The sequence below is a fragment of the Aythya fuligula genome, chromosome 2 (genome assembly GCF_009819795.1).
Source record: "Aythya fuligula isolate bAytFul2 chromosome 2, bAytFul2.pri, whole genome shotgun sequence".
Lineage (NCBI taxonomy): Eukaryota > Metazoa > Chordata > Aves > Anseriformes > Anatidae > Aythya > Aythya fuligula.
Window position 1 is genome coordinate 155,072,689 of NC_045560.1, and position 23,965 is coordinate 155,096,653.

General features: G+C 42.6%; 1 protein-coding gene across 2 annotated transcripts in view; it reads right to left on the bottom strand.

Annotated features, from left to right (window-relative positions):
- Positions 1-3,399: 3,399 nt before the first annotated feature.
- TRAPPC9 (trafficking protein particle complex 9) overlaps positions 3,400-23,965 on the bottom strand; it is a 448,124-nt gene continuing 427,558 nt past the window's right edge. For both annotated transcript variants that reach the window (XM_032180822.1, XM_032180821.1), the window contains 2 exons: positions 13,951-14,174; positions 3,400-6,651 (listed from right to left, as the gene is read on the bottom strand). In XM_032180822.1, the coding sequence (XP_032036713.1) occupies positions 6,472-6,651; positions 13,951-14,174 (404 nt within the window). In that variant the 3' untranslated portion in view covers positions 3,400-6,471. The remainder of the gene's footprint in view (positions 6,652-13,950; positions 14,175-23,965) is intronic.

The following is a 23,965-nucleotide window of genomic DNA, read 5'->3' on the forward strand; positions in this document are numbered from 1 at the left end:
CTTAATACATGTTTAAGTGATTGATGAATCATTTATTGTATATTGCTATTGAACCGTTGGTCTCTAGAGCAGTGACTTAACCATCTATAACACCTGCTGCTGCCGTATGTACAGCCATCGATAATGTTGGAACATGAAGTATTTGTGTGCATAACGTGCTTACCACATCTAACATTTATGAACGCTTTATAAACAATTTATAAACGAAATCTTAATATACAGCATAACCTATTTTTAATGTTGTGGCAGTTACATAATCCATTTGGCCTTGATTCATCTCGGCTAACTTCGGGCACCTCGTGGAGGTGTCTGTGGCTGAAGCCCTCTTCCATTTCTCTCTGAAATTTCTCCTCTCCCAGCCTCCCACTCCTTCTTTACCCCACTGCTGCCCAAAGAGCACTGCATACAAGTCTGTAAGGGATGCTGTGCCCTCAAAAGTTTTCACAGTCTGCGCAATGATCAAGCTGCACACCAGTAACCCTTGCACACATACACACACTACAATGAGAATGGTCTTCTGCCTTTTCTTTCCCCTTTCCAAACAAAATCATTTCAGGGGTTTGGTCTGGTGCAGCCACACAGAGAGGAAAATCTGGCAAAGGGATTGAGGAGAGCGGAAAACCTTTATAGGGTCTAGAACTAGAAGGAATGGCCTCAAGTTGTGGCAGGGGAGGTTCAGGTTGGAAATGAGGAGACATTTCTTCTCAGAAAGAACAGTCAGACATTGGGACGGGTTGCCCAAGGAGGTGGTGGAGTCACCGTCCCTGGGAGTGTTCAAGGAAAGGTTGGATGTGGTGCTTGGGGACATGGTTTAGTGGGTGATGGTGGTGGTATGGGACAGTTGGCCCAGATGATCTTGGAGGTCTTTTCCAACCTTAATGATTCTGTAAGTCTATGACCACACACCTGATAGAAAAGCAACATGAGTGGCATCCTGAATTAGGAATGTGTCCAAAATATGCTCCTGAAGAGGGTGATGCAGATCTTGGCTTGGTCCCAGAGATGTTTAACTCCCCACAGCCTCAAGCAGCTACAGCCCCAACTCAGGTCCTCACTGGAAATGCCTCACTTAGAGGGGCTACAACATGGCATCCATGCTCTGGATGTGATCTTTTGGGAAAGGAGCTGTGAGGCAGACACCTACACCAATGCATCATTAGTATGGCATGACTTCAGCCACAGCCCTGGACCGCTCTGTAAGAACGTGGGCAGAGGTTGGGTGGCCCAGGGGCCCTGCCTCTGACACAGATGAGTGATGGCATCCTCACAGCCATTTCAAGATCCTCATTGTTAAACCATTTCAATAGCTGCCCTAGTTTCTTTCTGGCAGTGTTGTTTTGTTCAAATCAACCACATGCCGAAAAGGGGCTGAAATTGCCCTAATTCGCTCCTGAGATCAGAGAACATGGGGCTGTAAGGAATCCTTCTCTTCAGAGGACCCAGCGCTCCCTCTTAGCTGTGTGTCCTCACTGTTAACATATACCTGCCCCTCTGCAAAGTGGCTTCTGAACAGTTCCTGGGGAAGATTTCCCAATGGATGCAGGGATAAGGAGGCAGAAAGGACATGGATGCAGCCTGGGTTGGTACCGGCCCATGGGAGAAAAGCCCTTGGACACACAACTGTAAGCAGGAGGTTGAGGAGCACTCTTCCCTACTACAACTATGCAGCTGCTGGGCACAGGATTTGGGTATAATACTATTCCCCAAAGCAAATGGTTCATATGATTTATGCTTTAAAGGCTCCTTACTGTCTTTGGTGTAGGTATGCATTGAGCATGTACAATCTCAGAAGTTTCTTCTGCATTCCCAGACTCATTGTATATACCTAGCATTAACATGATGGTGCCCTATTTTGATATCTTCTCTACAGACCACGGTTTCTGGGAGCCAGTGGTGCCACAAGAATATGATGGTCTGTACAACATAATGAAACAGAGGCCTTAATCTCAAATGTACAGGTTCAGATACAGATTGTGCATCTGGGCACAGGTTTAGCAAGTTCTCCAGGCAGATGTGTGACTCTGAATTAGCTGCAATCAGTGGGTCTATTCATGTGCTTCAAATTAAGCACGTGTTTAAATGTCTTGCTGACTCAGGAACATAGAGACAAAATGAGTGTATGTTAAATGACGTCTCACCTACATACAGCACGAGTTCCATTGGTGTTACGGAACTGATGCATCATGAAAGTAGTAACCTAAGTATAACTCCAACAAGCAACCAGATGGTTATAAAATAGATAAGGTCCCATTCAAATGAAGGATCTCAAGATGCTTTAACACAGAATGTGAGAGCCAAACTCCAGTTTAACAACTAAAATATGGTTTGAAGGGAAAAAGAAAAAAAAAAAAAGCCTGAAAATGATCCAAGTGTTAGGTGGGGTCTGATGGGAATGCAGCAGAAGGAGAGAGAAAAAGAAAAGGATATGTGAATCTCTTCTGTTGGAACCAAATGAAAGAAAGCAGAAAAGCGGTGACTAGAGGATTTGGTGGGAAGGATGAGGTGAGAGAGACGAGAAACCAAGAACTAAAATACAAAGATGTTGGACAACCCAAGGACCTTGAGCTAAGCCCCAGAATGGTCTAACCTGCAGAGGTGAATGTATCAGTGAACACTGAACAGAAAAACTGTCCACATCTGTGTTTTTTTCTGCACCAAGTAAAGAGCACTAGTGCTATCCATAGGTTCATGCAGCAAAGCATGTTTCTCTAGGAAAGACCTCAAATCCCAGCCCAGCCCAAAGAGCTGAACTGCAAGCCCAGAGCACTACAGGGCACGCTTAACATCCTGGGGCCTGGCAGACAGCACTGCTCTGCTGTGTTGTGGAGTAGGATGGGTGCACAGTCTCTTTTTTTGTAAGTAAGAGACAAAGTGTCCACATCCAGAAAGGGAGCCTGAGGAAGAGTGCACCTGGCTTTCACTAAGGAAAGCTTAAGGGCTGCTAGGTCGGGAACCCAGATGTGGAAGCCTCAGGACCGATGGCAGAAGAAACTCAAATAGGGCTGGATATCTGACTGTGTGCACAAAACAAGTGCTCCCAACCAGTCTTCCTAAACATACTACCTCCATAGCTGGTCCTCTGTCCTGCCTTTGTGCTGTTTCTGTGGAGGATGGAAGGATGATGAGGCATAAGGAATTCTTCATGTGAGTGCACCCCTTTCCCCTCAGTTGACAGTCAATGGAGACTGACCCAGGACAGGACACAGGAGCCACACTATACAGCATTTATCTTTCATCAGCTCTGAGCTCATTTAGGAAGAGAAAATTTGAACAAAGCTGAAGCTTCAGAGCCACAAATACATTCTCCTTTCAGAGACAGAATGCAGCGTCGAGGGACACATTATTATTACCAGTAAAAACACACAGCACTGTCACAAATCGTAGGCAGAAGAGACAGGCAGAGGTGTAAATAACACAGGATAAGTATTTATTCAGATAGTTAAATTTACACAACTTATGTTTCTCCAATGCATACATATATTGGACCAACTTCTGCTCTCAACAACGGTGATTTAAATTAGGAATGATTTAATTCAACCAAGTGGGATCATATCAGATTTACAGCTGTGTTACAATGCACAGTTTGGCTCTTCATGTTCAAAATAATAGCTGGGTGGTTTGGAAAGAGAAAAACAAGCTTTCAGTTCCAGAAAAGGAGAGTAGATCAGAAAAGTATCATCCTTTATTCAAGCCATTGCAAGGACCAAAGCTGACAGCAATTCCAGTGAAAGCTTCCATTAAAAAGAAAACCAAAAGTGATGCAGTGTTCTCATTTCAAGTGCCATCCCCCCCCCCCTTTGCCAAATTACACTGACACTTAAACATTCTCCTTCTGGACATGTCACAAATGATCCCCAGAAGGAAGAATTTCTTGTGTTCCATCTCTCTCTCCAAGACAAGTAGAAGTGTAAGAAAATTGGGAAAGGTATCATAAATGCCAAAAGCAACTAAGCATCAAAGTTGACAAGGGACAGAGTGGTATACTGTATAATGAACAGATAGACCATTAAGGGTCAGCTCACACATAAAACTTATATTTATGAGCACATATGGCAGATTTATAATGGCATATTGGAAACCTAGGAAATATGCAGCTATCTTTTGCTCTAATAAAACCTGTTCCCATTCCAGCAGCTTCAGCAGGCTAGGAATCGCCCCCTTTGTAAGTGAAGGGCAGAGTTGCACCTCAGCATAGGCTTCACAGGAACCATTCCCTCTGTTCTCAGAGAATACTCTCAAACCCATATGAGGAAACGATCCCGTAGCCAGGTAAGCTGAAGGATCCTCACTACAACATCATCTGCTTCACAATATTTTTGTTTTGGATGCAGTGTGGTCCCTACAAAGCCTTAGCTGCATGCCTCGCATCTGCAGATTACCTGCTGGGAATACTGAATGAAACCCAATTTGGATTTTGCTGCAACAGTGTTGTGTAACACAGTACAGAGACACATGTCAAAAGCAAGCTTTTATGGAGAAGATTAACTGGTTTAATTCCTGCTCTCCTGGGATCTTATTTTTCTGTGTATATGTCTATCTAGTGACAGAGAATTCAGCCTTATAGCACAGAACCGGCCTCCAGTGACACAAAAAACATGCCCAGCTCGGCTGCTTTCGCCCCTCTTTCCAAGGGTGCCTCTGGCCCAGAGCCACTGTGCAATCAAAGGAGCACTTTTGTTAGTGGACATTGTGTGCTGGCAGCTGGCAGAGCAGTACATCACTGCAAGTAAATCTTCAGTCAGTCTCAGATTTCCACCACGTTATGTCTGAAGACTTCCACTCTGTGTGGAAGCTGCGTACAGAGACACAGCCCCGGAACAAACACTGATATCATTACCACAATACGGTTTTAGAGATAATACCCTGGATATGCTGGAAATACAGTTATCATGCTATAGCTATAGGTCTCCTAAATTTAAAGATAACATATTTAGGATGAATACATCACAGTAATTTCCAAGCATGCAATGGATTCAGTTTGGAGCAGTGTCACATTCCTAAGGAAAACACCAGTCACATCTAAAAGTATAAATGAGCACAGTGCAGAGAGCCAGAATGAGTGGGTATCCAGCCTAATGCTCCACAGCATGAGCAGGATGGACCAGGGCAAGTGCATCCACTTTTGGATGAACCCTACACAACAAAAAAATCTGCAAAGAGGTTGTGCATGTAGGTTTAGCACATATAGAGCTAACTTGAACGCCCCTACTGCATCTTGGTGTATGCATCCCTGCAATTATTCTACCATAAACTTGAAGAGCTGCAGGCTGTAAATTTCAGAAAAGATTCAGACAGGTTTGAAACCTGTATTAATCATGCATGTCAGACATCTCCCTGCTTTACATGGGGTAGATCTGTGTTTCTTTATGCAAAAACATTTTTTCTGAAATACAAGAGGTTAAATTTCCAGTATGTTCATCAGGTATTTTATGGTTGGGAATTCCATGCTCTTAATTGCCTAATAATTAAGCTTACTCATTCCAACAAAACAAACCAAAAAATATAAAGAAACAAAAAAAGAGAGGAAAGAACAAAACAACCACATAATCAAACCCAGTCTATTAGCATGAAAAACCTGATGAGAAGAGCTTGCAAAAACTGATGCAAAGTGATAATAATGGCCAGCTGATTAATTCTGGTGGCTCTTTAAGTGTCTGCAAACATTTCAATCGGTTGTGATTGTATTAAAGAGAACTACGAAAGCCCCAATTCACAGGCAAGCCCCAGGCAACCCAAAAGTTGACTTATTTCCCTTCTCAAGGACAAAACTCTTTAAGATTTTCATTGCCTTTTTTCATTTGTTCGCAGATCTACCAAAGTAAAGGCAGTGTGACTCCACAAGGAGCATGTGGCACTGGACTCGGGGGAGGAACAGAATAACTGGAGAGGCACATTTGCTATTCTTACTTTCAGTAACACAAGAAAAAGCGTCTCTACTGCTATTTACCACCAAAGACACCAAATACTCAGCAAACAAGTGAAAAAGACCAAGCCTGGGAACAATTCTAACAGAGAACCTACACTTCAAGGCTACATGCCACAGGTCCAGCCTAAGCCAGGAGGAGTTTCATTCAGAAATTTCAACTTGTATTGAAATGCTAAAAAGAAACTGTTTGAGTTGGAGCTGAGACCTTCAAACATGTGGTTAAGTTCAGCCCCCTTAAATTCAGCCCTCTAGTCCCTTTCAAATCCACTGGTATCAATGGGGTGTATGAAAGTATGATGCATATATTAGCGGTTTCAAAGGTTTTTTGGAAACAGAGGAAAACTCGAGCATAGTTATAATCTGTCTCTCTCTGAAATTAGCTAAATCAGCTGCCCAAATGACTATCAGCCAATTCAGAGAGCGTTCAGCTGTTCCTCCAAAGTAGGGACTGTGGCCTGGGGTTGGACAGAAACAAGCTGGGGTCAAGCAGAGGATGTGCCAAGCATTTTTGTGCACTGTTGTTAATCAAATAGCACACTGTGCATTTACAGCTTAGTTCCAGCCACAGGCTCCATAGCACGGATGTGGACACTAGGAAGGCAGAACCAGGAGAGAGGCAGCTCCCTGCTGCAGTTGTCTTCATGGAATTTGATATTCAGATAGAAATCGCCCGTGTAGAGGAAAAGAAGTGCTCCAAAGTACACAGAGTCTTTGGTCGGCTTCACCTGCAAAAGAGAACGTGAAAATCAGTGAAATTAAAGAAGCAACGAAACAAAATAATTGCACTTTGCAATTCAGTAGCTCCTTGAAACGATCTCAAAGTACTCTAGAAATATTCAGAAATTAAACATCCCATAAGAAGAAGTAAATTTCTTGTCCCTATTCTAGCAGTGATAAAATGGGAGCACTGAAAATGAAATTCTGTGTTATTCTGTCATGCAGTAAAGCCGTGGCACAGCTCAAACCAGAAGACAAATCTGCAGCTGTCACTGATTTCAGAACAGATTTGGTTTAAGGCAAAAGTCCCCCACAATGTCCTGAATAACCAGGAACATCTTCCCTTGGACTGCATTTATCAACATCTATATTAAAGGTCTAAATCATGGCTGTGAACTCTTGTTAAACGCATGGTTGAACACCGTTTAACAACTTTGCAATAACTAAATTCATCCCCACTTATTATTCAGACACAATCTGACTGCAAATTCTAATCAGGAATCTTTAATATTCACTCTCATTGAAATAATTAAATTTAGCAAGAAACATCTCATGAAAAGTGGGATTTAACCTGTCCAAATTAAACACAGAATTTGCATTGTTTCTACGTTTATATATCTCCCTTCATCACTGAACCATTTATGATCCATATCTTTACAACAAATATCTTGCTCCGCCATTTCAGCGAGACACTCGAGTAATTTTTAACTTCAACAGTCTTATCACTATTCAACATGTGCTAATGTTTGAATAAATGTCTGCTTCCACAAGATGATAAATCCATTTCTACAGTGACTACATCTGGGTTAAACTCACTGCAGATGCAAAATACTGAATCAGCACAAAGCCATTGGATGGAATTTATTTGAAAAATCAAGAAGAGGCAACTTCAGTCCCAGAACAGACCCAACAAAGGGCACCTGATGCTCCTCAGTATGGGTCTTCCTTCCATCAAGACCATCTTACCAGTTCCTATCTGCTCTCTGGAGACCCTGAAACAATCTTAAGATATCATCATGGGACCATCCCTACTCTCACAGGTAGGCTTGTGATTTCTTTTTTACTTAATATTCATTGTAATGGGTCTTTTCTTGATCATCCCCAAACACCTCAGTGTCCATCATGGTACAGAGCCCAGAGCTGATTCCAAATGGCAGCAAGACACATCACTGGTCACCAAGCTGAGACCGAAACATAACCACAAAGAAAACTCTAGTGTTACAACCAGAGGCACCAAGCTGCCCAAATGTACAGGACTTGATTGGATTTGGGGGAAGAAAAATGTTTGCCAGGGGCATCCCTTGGAAATGATGGGACATTACCACCGGGACAGTGAAAGGATGAGGTTAAGGCTCTGATATGGGTTACAGACACGGTCAAGGACCAGGAGGATTCTTGCCTGCTATGAGGAATTTGGTCATATGGCAAACCAGGACATCAACAACTGTGGGTTAACTGGGGAAGTGCTCTGGACACCCCTTGCTGAAAGGGCACTGTGTTTTTACTTAGGGAGACAAGAATAATCATGACTAGCCCATGGCAGGGAGGAGTGGGGAGGCAAACCACTTGAAAAGGTTTGCAGGAGAGTACAGCACCTCAAGAATATGCCAAAAAGCTGAAAATTGCCTGAGCTGCCACCACCCCTGGTGAGGAAATCTGTCTGTACCCGTCAGATGTGAGGGGAATGAGCTGTTTGTTTCTGTTTTCTCCTATTCCAGGTGGTGGTTTTTTGGACTTTCTCTGCTGGGTCCTGTAGCCAGCAGGCACACACCTCTTAGAGCCCTTGGAGGTACCAGGCTTCTTTGCTGAACCTGCCTGAATTGCTGCTCCTGCACAGGAGCCTGGCTTTTCACAAGCAGCAACATCACCAGGGCTGGCAGAGCCCAGGCTCCCTTTGGCTTTGGTGCTGATCACTTCTGCTGACCTCCAGCAAACTTGTGGCAGCATCGTGTCATCCACGTGAGCGCTCAGAGCAGTCACAGCTGTTCTCCTGACCCGTGTCCTTGGCATCTCCCCTCCTCGCTGGGTACAAGTTCCTGCCCTCCGGCTCTGCGTCTGGACATGCAGAACAACATCAAGCAGCCTCCCTGCTCGCTTCCTTCCCCCCCTCCCTGGGCTGCCTGCCTTATTTTTGCCTAACTCCAACCGAGGCACACTTGCATCCACAGAAAGACAGAGCCAGGCACTAATGCAAGTGAGGGGTGGAGGTGAGCAGCAAATGAAGCCCCCAGTCCATTTCTCCCGAACCTAGCTGCACCATGGAGAAACATCTAAAATAGCATTTATCAAAGCTCTTGACAAGCAGAAAGATGACTTCAGGCACATCAGCATCAACGTAGTCTTTTTCACTTGTTCTGCCTATGTAGGAGCTCTCCCTGCCTTTATTCCACAAGTCTCTGCAACACTCATCCTTTCCTTCATCATATGGGAGAAGAACCAGTACACCCTCATCAACAACCTTCCTGCCGTGGGGATATCCTCATTGTCACTTGTACAGCCATTACTCTCATCAGCACTTGTGGTTTGAGGAAGAACCAGGGAAGCAAAAACAGCTTGAAACCTTTCCAGTGCTGAGATGCAAGTGGCCCTGCAAAAGTTAGAAGTTGTTTCTTCCAAAGCAATGACTGCAGAGTATGGCATTCCCAGAAGACCATCAGCAGCAGTTGGATCAGTAGATAGCCAGATCCAAACCGATTGGCATATCAGGCACAGGACTCATTTTGAGGTTAAACAACCTACTTTTAGGTCTTTCTACACACACTCGGTACCCAAGCTCCTCTTACAGTAAGCAGACCTAGTCAAAGCAGTGGAGCTAACAAAATGATCTACATGGCTGGCCTACAGAGGCAGGACACAGCTGTCTAACCACAAGCATCTCGTGAGATTTGGGATGGCCTAAGGCACTGAGACATCTATACAGGGCTGGCAGATGCGGCACAGGATTTACAGGAGGATTTCTGAAGCAATAGCTGGAGGGATACATTTAGGCAACTGGATCTCATCCCTGGTGTCTACGTTAGGGTGAGTCAGGCCCCAAGGGCAGCAGACTACATCTCCGTTGTCTCACAAGAGCTTAGCTGGCCAGCATCAATGGAGACACCTACTCGTTCAGATGTCTCAATCTGGAACTGTATCAACCCAAATCTCTGTAAAGTGGATGTCCACACCTGAGCCAGCTGTTCAACAAAAGCGTTTATCTGATCAAATGGAGGTGTCGAATGGAGAATGAAGTAAAATATTGCTTAAAGTCTATCAGCCCTGATGACTCACTCTTCATTGGCTGTGAAGGGAACGCAGTATGACTTGTTCAGATGTGGATACAAGTCAGACGTACCCCACCGTACCTGGCATATGCCATCCCAGTGACTGCAATACATGATCCAGCTAATCTGAAAAAAACATGAAGATAAACATGAAATCCAACTCTTTAGGAGTTGGACTCGATGATCCTTGTGGGTCCCTTCCAGCTGGGGATATTCTATGATTCTGTGACCTACTCATGCCTGATCCAGACCAAATTTGTACTGTCTTTTCATCTACCAGCAAACAGGTCTGGTAGTCTGACTGCCCAGATGCATGCTTGTTGGTTGTCCCAATCTGAAATGATGTTGCACACATGTAGCTCAGTCTAGCTACGGAGTTGGAAGAGATTTTACTAAAATCACACCAGGTCCTTTGCATGGAGACCAAAGGCAGGAAGCTTCCACCCCAGGAAAACAAGACTGAAGAATCAAGAAAAAAAAAACCTACATTACTCCTCCATTCCTCCGAGAGAGAAGAAAAATTAAGTTTCTAGCTTTGTCCTAATCCTTCCCTGATTCAAGCTACCATGTGGGATTGCGAATTCCTGAGAACTAATTACTACTTATTTATACTGCTGTAGTACTTAGGGAGCTCAGTCAGAGATTAGGGCTAGTGCCAGCTACTGTACGCTGCCCCAAAGAGTTTACAGTGCGAGTACAAGTGCCAAGAAAACTAATTTGTTCCAGATGGGCCACAGAGGACCTGCCAGAAGTGAGCAAATGTTCATCATCGCTTCTGGGCTGATTCAAAATGACCATCTCCTAATGAAATTCTCCTCATCTTCCGCTAGCAATCATTTGAGCTAGTGAGTGATAACACACCCAGGAAAAAGAAAAACCTGCCTGAGAATAGTAATGGCAAAAGCAAGAAAAACAAGGAATGATGAATTGTTGATAGTTACAGGAATCTCCATAGCAGATAATTTTTTGTTTTTAATGTGGCTAGAAGCAGCTCTGTCTGATCAACTAATTAGTCAAAACACTGGTAAGAACTAAGAATCTTTAATAATATGATTAAAGCTAAACTTCAGGTTGTGAAGTGAGATAAGAAATAAATGCAAAGGTATTTTAATTGGTAGGGGTCCGCCAGGTTATCTCATGTTTCAAAACCTCACACTTTTATCTTCTATCTAAATGATAACCGAGGAAGTCGCTTTTTCTGTTAACTATTGGCATAGAAAGGTGAGGTTAATCAAATTAAAAGTTAATCTTAAAAATAAAGGCCTTACATAATTTAAAGCGCGTGGAAATATCTCATTATCCTCTAAAATGTTCAGTAAAAAATGTTGCTTTTAAAGGTAGTACAGCAGAGATCTTTGGACACAAATCCAGAAAGGTACACTGAATTGAAAGGGGAGCACAGAAAGGTGAATAAGCACTCGTTCTGTTACCTCCAAGACAAATCATCCAACTTTGACTTCAAGCCATAAGAAAGAGAAAAACAAAAGCCTACAACTTTTACCCTTTAAACATTTTTGCTCATTCTGTGAAGCTGTGTGTGCGTGCTGAAAACTCCTGTATATATTCCATGTCTTCCAGATACATGCAGAAACTGATTTGAACTTTGTTGTCTGAAATCAAAAATTTGTGATTTACTGAGCATTTACTCATCAGGTTTAATAAGAAGTTAATGCTTAAGAAAGCCAAGGGTTGTTTTGGTTTGGTTTTCCAGAGAGATCACATTCAGCTGAGCACAAGTAATGTAGCATCATCGCAGCAACAGACCAGATTTCCAGGGCATGAGAAGCATCTTTTTGTGCTGTAGCACCTGATGCTCCCACTTGTTCTTGACCATCCGCTACTGCTACGCCAAACCATGCACTAGTTCTCCGTCCTCCCTCCCACCCAGCTCAGCGGTGCAATAAATCATGTCACCACCTCCTTGCTAGTGTCAGTGTAATGTCAGCCCAATTAGCTCAAAGTGCTGACGAACGTGGTTTGAGCGAAACTGGCCAACTTTGCACAGAAACAAATACTCACGCCATCTCTCCTGCACGGTCTGCTGCTATAGAGGGGAGCATCTTTCTACAGAGGGGCAGAAACAAGCAACTGCGAAACGGCAGCATCTCAAGGCACCTCCATTAAACAAGAGAAATAATTGTGTGCCCGTGACCTCAGTTTATAAAAATAATGAACACATGTTTAATAGCTTCAAGAGAGCAGCACGGAGCTACACCAGCTGGGAATCTCGTCCAGTGTCTCAGCTTTAATTTATAAAAAAGAGACACTATGAATCTCTTTCATCACACCCAACCACGAGCTTCTTCAGTTTCTTAACCAGCGTCTGTTGTTTCTGCCAAACTCAGAGCATGAACACAATTCTGAGTATGTTCGTTCCTCCCCGAAGCATCAACTGCACAAACCAGGACTTTATTCTTGTCCCCAAAACAGGTGCTGCTTTCTGAAATCATTTTCCATTACTGAATTAGTTATTACGTGGGATGAAAGGGCCTCTGACAGCATTAGACACACTGTTTGAAGAATTTTCTTCCATGATCAGGGCTCTATGCCTCAAAGAAAAATGACTAAGCATTTTCTCTGGGAGCTTGTGTAGGACATGTATCAATGCTACATATTGTGAAATACAGCACTTCTTGTCTAGGAGCAAACTTTTTTATTTTTTTTTTTCATTTCACCCTTTTGGATAAAAAGGAGGACAAAATATCAGAAAACAACTCTATTTTTAACTTTTGGAGGACTGCATTTTCAGGAAAAATGGCTAAATACTGAGTAACGGGGCAAAAGCAGGGACTGTCATGTATGAGAAGGCTGCCCAGGCAGGCACAAGAGATGTGACCTCCTGACTTCTTGCCCCATAAGAGACTCAATCAGAAGGTACGAATACATCACGCTGTCATCTCCCTTTTCCCTCATTAGCCTGAAGGGTCAGCCCTTTGGCAGTTGGGTATCTGAACACCGCCACTCACATTAAAAAATCCACATTGTCAGGAAAGGATTCAAAGAAAGCCGTCTCCCGATTATTTCTGTTGACATATCTAAATTATTCAGCTCAGAATATAGTTAGTACCCATTAAAATTCAAGCCGATGGTTTATTGCGTGCTCATTATCTTTTGGAAATATTTTCTTCCTATGATGCGCAATTGAAAAATATGCATGGTGACTGTCCCTGTGGTTAACCTTTAATTTCTTTCTTACTGAGGTTCACTTAAATATTCAGTTTTGACAGGTACATTTTATTATCTGTCTGAAGAGCTGACCTAAGCAAAGGTCCTAGGCACTATCCCAAACATTCATCCTCTTCTTCATGTTTATTTTATAAGTTACCAGAAATACTGTCTATTCCACTCGGCAACATTGTCCATATGTTTTTCATTCCTCTGATTTTTCGTTGTTGCTCTTTTTCACGGAAGGATGTGGGAGAGAGTAGTTATATTCAGGAAGTCTTTCCAGTGCCTGCCTTAGAAGTAAAAAGCTCTTGGACTTGAAACTTCTAAAAAATGATTTGAGGCAAAATTTGAAAATTCAATTATTCTAAAAGAGACTTCTTTGTCCTATTTTAAGCAGGGTTTTTATCTTTCTATTTTTCTTTATTTTTATAACAGCATGCTAAGCAACTAGGAAATGAACCAGATCATCATATTGGTCATTAATGTTTAGCATTTCCTTTTGTCTTTCCTCAGGATCTAACTAAAACTGATTTGCTGAGTTCCTTGGCTCAGCCTGGGGAATATTTCTCATGCACTAAAGAGGAGAAGTTACTTAAAATCCATTCCTGCAGACTGCACCGGATGGCTCAAGGGATTGGCAATATGGTGTTAAACATTATATCTAGGTTACTCATTCGCGTGTCATCAGATCTGGAGTGACCAAAAGTTACTGGCTGCAAGAATTTGCTAGTGGCTTACATTACAGGAAATTATAGTTGCCATAATCATAGCATTTTCCAAAAAACTAATCTGCCTTTAAACGTACAATTGAAAAATGAACCCCTTCTCTGGAAACATGCATCATCCAGCTGTGACGTATTTGATAGAAAAGCTTACGGAATCGATGTAGAAGGTGTTGGATCCCACAAAAGTGATAGCGTCTTGCAGCTCATAGTTGTGCACCCCGTTTTGGTAATCCTGGTAGGGCGTCACGGTGAGGGCGAAGGGCCCCACGCTGTGCTTGCTCCAGTTGGTCAGCTTCACCTCCAGCGGGACGGGGTCACCCACTTGGCAGTCCACCACGACATCACAGTCGCAAAGCTTGCCGTCGACGAGGATATCTGCAAAGCAAGAAAATCATTCCACATTATGTTGGGCTTCCACTTAAAAAACTCTATTAATCCTGGTTTAAAAAATAAAATAAAATAAAAAACGTATTAATCCTGATTATTAGGAAACGACTTGCAACAAACAGTTCACAAAGGTCCAATATCTGTCCACGGCTGTTGAGAGAGCTATGAAAAAAATGTCTGTGCTCTACACACAGGCACCAGAACATATCTTTTTAACCACCTAGCTCCTTTTAATCTCTTCCTTGGCAGGCCAAAGCCACAGGCGCCTTCTCTTGCTTCTCCTGCACATCAGCAGCATCAGGTGAAGGGAACTCCAAAGTTGTGGCTGGAGAGATTTGGGACTGGATGCCCATATTTACACGGGAGAGATTTGGGGCTGGATGCCCATATTCACGTGTTACAGCCAGAAATAAATGCTCCCATATAAAGGTGACCTTTCAGAGCAGGACAGACACTGCCAGAATATGCAATGTAAAACACACAGAATGGCCCAGCTAATAAGGAAAAAAAAGGATTTTAAAATTATACAGCAGTACTACAAGCATGTTCACTCTTTGTGCTCTAATTCATTCTGAGATTTCTATTTTTAACTTTCTACTTTTCTTTCTCTTACTGGGATAGCAGAAACATGTAAAGCTCTAAATTGGTTACTGCTGGGACAATGACAGCCGGAGTAATGCGTCCACTAACCTTGCCCATTTGCTCATACAGAACCAAAATGTTTCATTACTAACACACTATGAAATTGCTAGTCCAATTCCCTGCTCTGAAAGGGCTCCCAGTTGTGCAGTAATACTGTATTTTTCAGATGAGGGTTATCTCCAACGCACTATTAATAGAGGAACATTTCTATTTCGCTGTGGGTTCATGTTCAGAGATAAGAGAAAGCCCTGGGCACGTGTAAGAAAGAGTCCTCTGTGTGAATACCTATCCCCGCAATCTCACGTGCCCATGAGACATTTCGATCACTCCAGCTCCTCCTCGGTCGCTTGCCTTACGATGCACAGCCCATTATTCCTCTGCCAAGAGCACCGCATTTACATTAGGAATATCCCCCTTTCAGGAAAAGATGCTTTTTTTACACTTCAGGAAATTTCAGAGGCAAAAATACACCAAGGTGATTATTATTATTTTTTAACTTGTTTTTATTTCGTTGCTTCAGAAGAAAAGCTATAAATAATGCATGTTAGCCTGATGCCCTTTAGCCTGGTGAACAGAACAAGCCTCGGTGCAGCATCTAAAAAAAAAATAAAAATAAATAGCTAGTGCCAAAGAAGAAAACTAGTTCAGAAAGGGATATTAATTCCAGAGGTGGGGGCTGCAAAGCTGAGCTCCCCAGCTGAAAATCCCTCCTTGATCAAAGCCACCCCAATGCAGCAGCACGTCCCGGATTCAAGAGGCTCGGCAGAGCGAGCACAAGGAAACCCTACAAAGCTCAAGCTGCAGTCATCCAAAACTCATGCTGGCATCCCAGTTGGAACAGTATCCATGCCAAAACTTTCCCTTTTCCAAAGGAGATGCCCAGTTTATGATGACAAGAAGGAAAGAAAGTTTGGGTTCGTTTTGCAACAGCACACCCTAACGCTGTGGGCTGTCCTGCCCAACATGAGCAAACTGCTTCTTGCAGGATTGCCCTAGGTTCAAGTAGATGAGATAGTGCCTATGATGGTATCCCATTAACTGGGGAATGCTTGAAACTTAACAAAATTGAATATTTTTAAACACAAAAATGTATATATGTGTCTATATGATCTATGCTTCCAGCATCCTGCCCCAGCAGCAACATCCAGTTGCTTCTTTCAAAAATAATTCATTTATATCAGTTTCCAAGCTTAGATTAGTTTATATTTTCAAGCTTCTCCCTGCAAAGTAAGTGCTTTCATTCAAGAATATGTCTCTTTTTTTCTGGTTCCTCCAGCCAGCAGGTCTTACAGCTGCGAGAACGGTTAGCTCCCAGGACCAGCATGAGCCTTCAGAAATACTCAGTGAGCTAAGTGGATGGATCTGTGTTCTCAAGCTGCTCATCAACTCGTCTTTTAGCTTGAAAATTCAATGCTCTGCTGTAGGAATTATAAATGAACCCTTTGCCCTCTGTCTGCACCTTTGTGTCTAATAATAGCTCAGAGCATCGCTTCCCAACATGTTTGTGCAAAAATAGGAAATCCAAACAAAGGGGAAGCAATTAAGCCTGACTCAACCAGATTAATTTTCTATCATATTCCTAAAAAAAAAAAAAATCAATTCATTTAGGATTGATTTAAGGGTATGTGCTCACAGGCGCTTGTGTACATATTGCGAGGTTGCTTCCCTCCCTCCCAGCACACCCTTCCCTCTTGCAGTACCGCAGCCAAGGATCTCAATGAGATGTCAGATGAGAAAACACACATGGCTGGCGTGCAAAATACTATGGAAAGGAGTGTTTAAAAACAGTCTCCTTTCATCAGAGAGAACAGCTTGGTTTGACAGGCAGCTTTACTCCCTTCCTGACACAGAAAACATCTCATGGACCATACGGATTTGCTTTAATATTTTCATCCATGAACAGAGGAAAAGCCATGTGCACAGGGTCCCATTTCTGCAGATTCAGCTCAGTAACACAGATGGCATGTAAAAGCTGAGACTGCTCACACCACTGCTGTGAGAGTGAATCATTATTGGCTTCACTATACAGTAGCTCTGAAGCAGAAGATACAGTCGCTAGCACAGGAGACAGTGGTGGCCGTATCCCCGCCTTCCCCGGATTCAGACACAAAGATAAACACTAGTTCAGAAAATTAGGAGGCTCAATTGTACCGCAAACAGCATAAATAAACTGCATAAAAAAAGGTGGAAGCTGAAACTTTGGCAGTCGCAGAAAAAAAAAAAAAAAGAAAGAAAAAAAAAAAAAAAGAATAAAAAAGACCGAGCAATCTCCTTCAACCTCCTTCTAATTAAAAGCTAAGTCCTTTTAAGTATTTTAATAAGCCAACACAATGCTGCTGCTTTTTTCCTCTTCCTCTCTTTTCTCTCTCCTGCCTATTTACCTACATATGTCCCCTATGGGAAGCATCCTTGGGTGCCAACATCACCCTGCAATGCCTGAAAGCCACTGAAGAAAGGAAAGCCTTCACCAAGACTTTTAAGATCTCTGTGAACTCACCTTTCTGTTGGAAAAACTATTTCATGGCCCACCTGATAGACAATGCTTATTGGCCTCACAGGAAGGCTGGAAGACAGCTGTATGAAAATAATGCATCAGAATTTATATTACATCTTTCCTTCAGGACCTCAAAACTCTCAGGAAAAGGGCATGAATGCTCCTAAAGGAAGACAGCCCCTATTCCGCAAGAAAAACATCATTTAGCATCACCTGTCAGGCGCGCTTCTGTCTGCATCACCCAAAGGAGCAGCTTGGAAATAAATAACAACTATTATTAACATTTTGCTTTATTTGCTCCGCTCATTTTAACACACAGCAAGTTGTTCTCGCAGTTCAGTTTCCATGTGAGCACCCGCACACATTGGCCCACCTGTACGTGAAGAGTCCTGAGTCAGAGCTAATTGCATTTCCACACCCAATTCCCCATCTGACACTCTGAAAGTTTAATTTTGGAAAGCCGCATACAAATACGTGCCTAATCTCAACGGAAACACATATTCCAGCAGTGCTTATGCTCCTCGCTCAAGTTTGAGTTGATTCTAAGAAAACAGGCTGCAGAGGTGTCTGCGCTCACCTTTAGAGAAAGAAATTCCCATTCAATTCTTGCTTTTCAACAGGATGCTGAATCCCCAGCTGGTGCAGAGGCACCGGCCTCTCCCCTTCACTGCAGCTGGGAACCTGGCTCAAGGCTTCCTGCAAACACCTCGCAGAGGCACGGCTTCACCCAAACAACTCAGTGAGCAAAACTCAAGGCAAGAGATGCCTAAATAAGTAAATAAATCTCATACGAGTGGTAAAAGAGATCTTCGAGCCCAGCAAAGCAAGCATTGCTCGGCCATACTGCAAGAGTTTGGGGAATTTCAGTCAATCGGCATTTTTTATGCTGTTAGAAGTGCTCCAAAATACCAGTTTTACTCAGCCTGGTCAGTGTACTGGGAGAGAGAGACGTGGTTTAAGGAGGGGAGATGAGCAGCAGCAACGCTGATGTCTCTAGACATTGTCCATCAGACACTTTGATGGAGGAAAGCCAAAGTCCACAAGCCCAAGCCAGAGCTGCTGCAGGGAAAGTCTCGCAGAGTGGTTCACTTATTCTGTGTTCATCAAACCTAAAGTGCTGATTAAAATGTCTGCCCAGGCCAGCTTTGCTTCCAATTGTCCTGAAAGAGCAATGAAAGGGCCTGCGATGATGTCTGGAGCTTCTTCTTTCTTTATTCTGTCCTCTTCTGCAAGCACGTTTGCTTAGGACTTTGCAAGGAATGTAAAAATGCAAAGAGGAATTAAAATAAATATAAAATCCTTCATTTAAAAAATAGGTTGAACAACTTTGTGCATTTCTGTTTTTATATATTATATTGATGGAAGAAAAATCAGAATGGGATAAAAAACCTGTACGACAGGCCAAATCTGTGTACAGAGCAAGCTGATCCTGCCCTTTTCCAAACCATTTGTACCTCCTCTCATGTGCTTATCAGGGCAGCAGCACTTTTGGCAGCCTTTTATTTGGGGTTCAGTCAGCTGCTCACAGGAGCTGGCAGACAACATGTGGCATTCTTTTAAGACAACAGGCTCCTTGATTATTTTGTTAACATATCTCCTCCAATAAATGAGCCTAAATTCTGTTTCTGTTTCCCCTGTTCCCATTTGTTCTCTGTCACGTAGACCAGTTCCCTTTCATTTTCCAAGCCATTCATGCAAATTATTTACACGCAGAGATATAGCATTGGTTACATTTGCTTGTCCGTTATGAGGTCCTGCAGTATTTTCAGAGCTGAATACATCCATATAAACAATATTTCTGTGAATATAAAAACCGTGTTCCCTGTGACTCTCATCATGAAAAAGCTGAATGGTTACTCAATAACACGAGAGCCTTTTAGCTATTTGCATAAAATCTTCTGGATGTGGTTTGGATCTGCTCCTCGCACCAGACCTCAGCATCTTTGCTTGGAATAGCAGCCTCATGTTCATTCATTGTTATTCTGACACGATGTGGAGCCAAATCCATCCCCTCCGTAATTTCATAGCAGTCAAAAGCAAGAGAGCACGGAGGTATACAGATGTTTGTGTTGTAACAGGTTCAAATAACACAAATATTTCACCCTGTCTACCACTGCTAGCCCCGTCCTGGAAAGTGCCCAGTGAACTCAGAGCCTGCTGATTCAAACCTCCCACAGACCTGAAGAGTTCAGCTCCAATTTGGGTCGAGATCCTTGGACAGGGATGAATAAAAATACAGGAAAACACATGCATAAACTAGGGCAACTCCCTGCAAGTCCCAACAAGGCAGAGACTCACACCTAACACAGGGGCACGGACCTGAAAACAGGAAAGTTGGCAGAGGATGGGATGACTGAACATGAATACAGGCTACTGAAAGAGGCAATTGCTTTCGCAAGACCTCTGAGCTGCTCAATTCCTGGCAGGCTTCCCATTCCCAAACATTTCACAATTGAATTAAGGACACTTTATTCGCTCCAAAAGCAATTAAAAAGAAAAACACATTTAAAATATAGTTCTAGCAACAATAAGCAATTAGTCTTAGATAATTGTCTGTGTCTTCCTATTTAATCACTCTTTTGCAGTGGCCAGTATGCTGATGACAGATCCCGACTGGTCCGAGGACCGTTCTTGCCAAATCGTTTCGAGTTTGTGTCTGCTCTTAACTCTGTGATGACAACGGAGTGAGGATGCTGCAGCATCCCCTAGGAATGGCTGGCAAAAGGATTTTTTCAACCTTGTTCATCTGGAGTGAGTAAGCTTTCTTCCTCCAAATCAGTGCAGTGTTTATGTCCAATTTTAATCCCCAATTCTGTCCTCGGCAGGTATGTGATCAGCATTCAGTTTTGGTGCTACTCGATCTCAGCTGTAAACATTCAGATGTAGTACAATCTTCTTCAATTAACTCTAAATACCAGGGTCGCACTCACTGAAATGAGACGTACTAACACGACTGGTGCTCTGGGGTTTGGCTGCCTCCAATTTTTGCTGGGGATCTTAAAACAGTAAATCTGAATGCCCATTAACCACAGATTTAGTTAAGAAATGAGTTGTTCAGTTTAACCTCCCTGGTGGTGGTGGGAGTTATTTTATTCTGCACTTGCCTTTTACAATAGACTTTTCTCCTGCCCTGTGAAATTGCTGGCACGTGGACTGCACCTGCTTTTCTCACTTCTCCTCTGGCAGCCAAGATAATTCATCATTTGGTCATCTGCCCAAATTGCTATCAAAGTGAAATTCACTTCAGCATTTGTATTGCTCATGTCCGGTCCTCATGTAAATACTCAAAGGCAGGCCCCTGAAATTTTAAAATTCTCAGAGCTTTGTGCTTTCCAGTGCGCCTGAGCTCCTTTTGACTTATTTGAAAATGCTCCATGACGTAGCCCCAGTTCGCTTAAATAGTCTCATTTCTGAATGTGGGCCAACCCCTTTTTATCTATTCATCACAAGCCGGCTTGCAGAAGACTTCTTTTGATTATCTGCTACACCGCCAGAAGGTCAGGCTGGCATACGCTGTATGCCTGTATTTTGAAAATTCACTACCCCAGGATTTGCATGTTATTTTTGGTTATTAAAAACTTTATTTCTACAGCTTGTTTGTGGCAGGACTACTTTCAGAGCATTCTTGCCCTGCTTTGCCAAAAAAACAAAGAACAGAACAAAGGGAAGAAAACTCCTATACTATCTTTAAAGAAAACCAATCCTTATCAGGATATATCGCATTACACTATTTTTGTATATTAGCAGCTTTGTGCAAAACTGCTGCAGGTGATGAATAACATGTGGCTTAACCTACAGCTTACTGAAAGAAAATCACCTTATTCCTCACTGGTTGCATAATGAGACTTAAAATTTCCTCTTCTTTCTGCCACCCTGCAATGATGGATGGGAGACAAACCTCTCTGCAGAGGGGATTTTTAAAGGTCTCCAGCCATCTTTGTGAGAGTTTCTGACTTGCTGCTGAAAAGTTAATGGTAAAAAAAAAAAAAAAAAAAAAAAAAAAAAAAAGTTCTGAGGCCTTGTCTGCTGGTATGGGAGCCTGTCTGATCTCATAGTAAGTTTGGTGTTTGACTCAAAGTCAAATATGTAGATTCCACCATCTACTTGCCCAAACTCTCACTGAATATGGCAATATCAAGCAGAAGAAGCATTTTCTGCATTATCTGGTCAACAGGCATATAACGGTGCTCTAGGCTCCTCTATAGGGAGATCATACCTATATATATCCCATGTAAGGGATCATACCTAACTATTTTTTCATATATCTTGCTATTTTTTCAATTCTTAGTTAAATTATTTCTATGTGAAATATAACTGTCATATTTGAGTACTTGGGGCTCCTGTAGGATGAAATATGCTGTGTGCTGTCTGAAGCAAGAAGGAATTCAAAGAAAGAGGAGAAGAGAGGCAAGACAGCCCACATGTATAGAGACCTAGGGGCAAAATGCTTTAAGAAAGAAAAGGGAAAAAAAAAAAATATATATACTCATTATTTAAAGAAAAATGATGGGTACATGACCCATTTTCCATGCTTGTCTTAAAAAGGAACCATGAAATATTTGAGGAGATGTCCAGGCCATAAGAGTTGTATATCCTCGTAGAGCAGCCAAAGCCTGGTACAAGATAATATATAACTCCCTATTAACAGGCAGGTAGATGATTTACCACGTTTCAGTCGCTGTGTAAATACAAGCACTAGGACACTGAGTCTCACGGGCCTCCTTCAGCCCAACCACGATTGAAACGCAATGAGCTGAGCTAAATATGAGATATTAAACAACTGCAGGTACAAACGCTGTCTCGCAGCACTTTATGTACAGGGAAGATGTGACGTGTGGTTACTAGACTACATGTGGCTAATGTCTACAGACCACAGTTGCTCAAAAGCAGAGGTGCACGTTAAAATGGACACAGTCTTAATGAAGTTTCTTTGAATTTCAGTCACAGCATATTTCGGTCTAATGAGTCTAAGTTGTTTTAATTGCCAGTGGATTGAGTTAAACTTTTACTAATTCCTCTGGGTATGGTTACTTCATTCTGTCACTTGAGCACTAAGACAAGAAACAGTAATTTGGGTAGATATGACTTGGAAACTATCAAGCCCTACCGTGGTGTTGCAACATCTTAACTCTGATCACATCCTTCTTCTGCATCACAGCCTGTCTCAAAATCTAGTCTAAGTCCTTTAATAAAAACCACACTAATAGATATATGTACTTGGACGTTTTCAGACACCCTCTGTGACACAAATCCATATTCTTTCTAGTTAGGCAGAACACACAAAGACAATCAAATGTGCAGAAAACAAGAAATCTTTAAGCCTAGTCATCAACCCCCCAGAATTTTGGCCTCTCTCAGATCTTTCTGTTAGTAATCTGCTAAAACTTACCATGCTCAAAGCCAAGCTCCTGAATTTTTCCAGAAGCCCTTTCCTTTCCTTACCTATCTTAGCTTCAGAAATAAATCGAGAACCTTTCCTGCCAGTCTCAGCTTCCTCTTTGACTTGCTTTCCTCTCATGACTCACATCTCTGGTCTGTGATTAAATCCTGATGCCACTTCCTACAAAACTTCTTCAAATTTGACCTTTTCGTGCTGCCCACATTGCCAAAGCCCTGCCTCAGATCTAATTAAACTGTGAGCGTTAACAATTAAAATCTCTTCTCTGCTTTTGACACACCTTCGAACTACTGCCTTCTCATCTACTGAGCTTCTTGCTTAAAAAAAATGTATCTACAGCCTGGTTATGTCCATAGGGCACCTTGAATGGCTCGCCTTCTCTGTAGCTACAGCAGCAGAGCTCTGCCCAGGCTAAATCCCCACCTCCTGGGCAACTTGAACCTAACCAGAGCTCTGCTCCTGAGGTCAGGCCTTGATTAAGTTTAGCTACTGTACAAAAGGCCTACTGCGGGTTTTCAGACCTGCTGTAGACATCTTTTCTCTCTCCAAGTTCTCCACATTCTAATTTCTTGTTGTGATCTTGAATTCCTTCTACAGCTTAGCCCTCCCATGACTAAATCCCATATGCCAACCAACAAAGGCAGTCTTCAAGTCTTTTCTTTTCAGCAAGAGCAGTCAGGCATTGGAACAGGCTTTCCAGGGAGGTGGTGGTGTCAGCATCCCTGGGGATGTTCAAGGAAAGGTTGGATGTGGTGCTTGGGGACATGATTTAGTGGGTGACATTGGTACTAGAGTGATGGTTACAACTGATGATCTTGAAGGTCTCTTCCAACCTCAATGATTCTGTGAAAGGCTGCCAGGCCAACATCATCCACATCCAGATCCCAGTTTTCCTGAACTGGGCTCCTGCTGTGGTAGGACCTACAAAGCTTCACCTCACCCTTCCTGAGCTCCTTCACCACAACATGACACCACTGTAATACACACAGAAATGAGACATTTGCTAATTGCTACATGGGTGGCAAGTTATGCCCACCACTTCTTACAGGCTACAACTTGCAGGCAGAACTACTGCTCTCCTGTTATACAGTCATTCTATTTTCCCCATTCTTCTTACCTGCTAACCTTTTTTTAATATAAATTTATGTATGTATGTATGTGAGCAGTGCAACAGTTTTCCAAACAGGACACTGGGACATTTTAGGAATGAGTTAACCTGTGAGGAGTAGTCGGGAGTTTTTACGT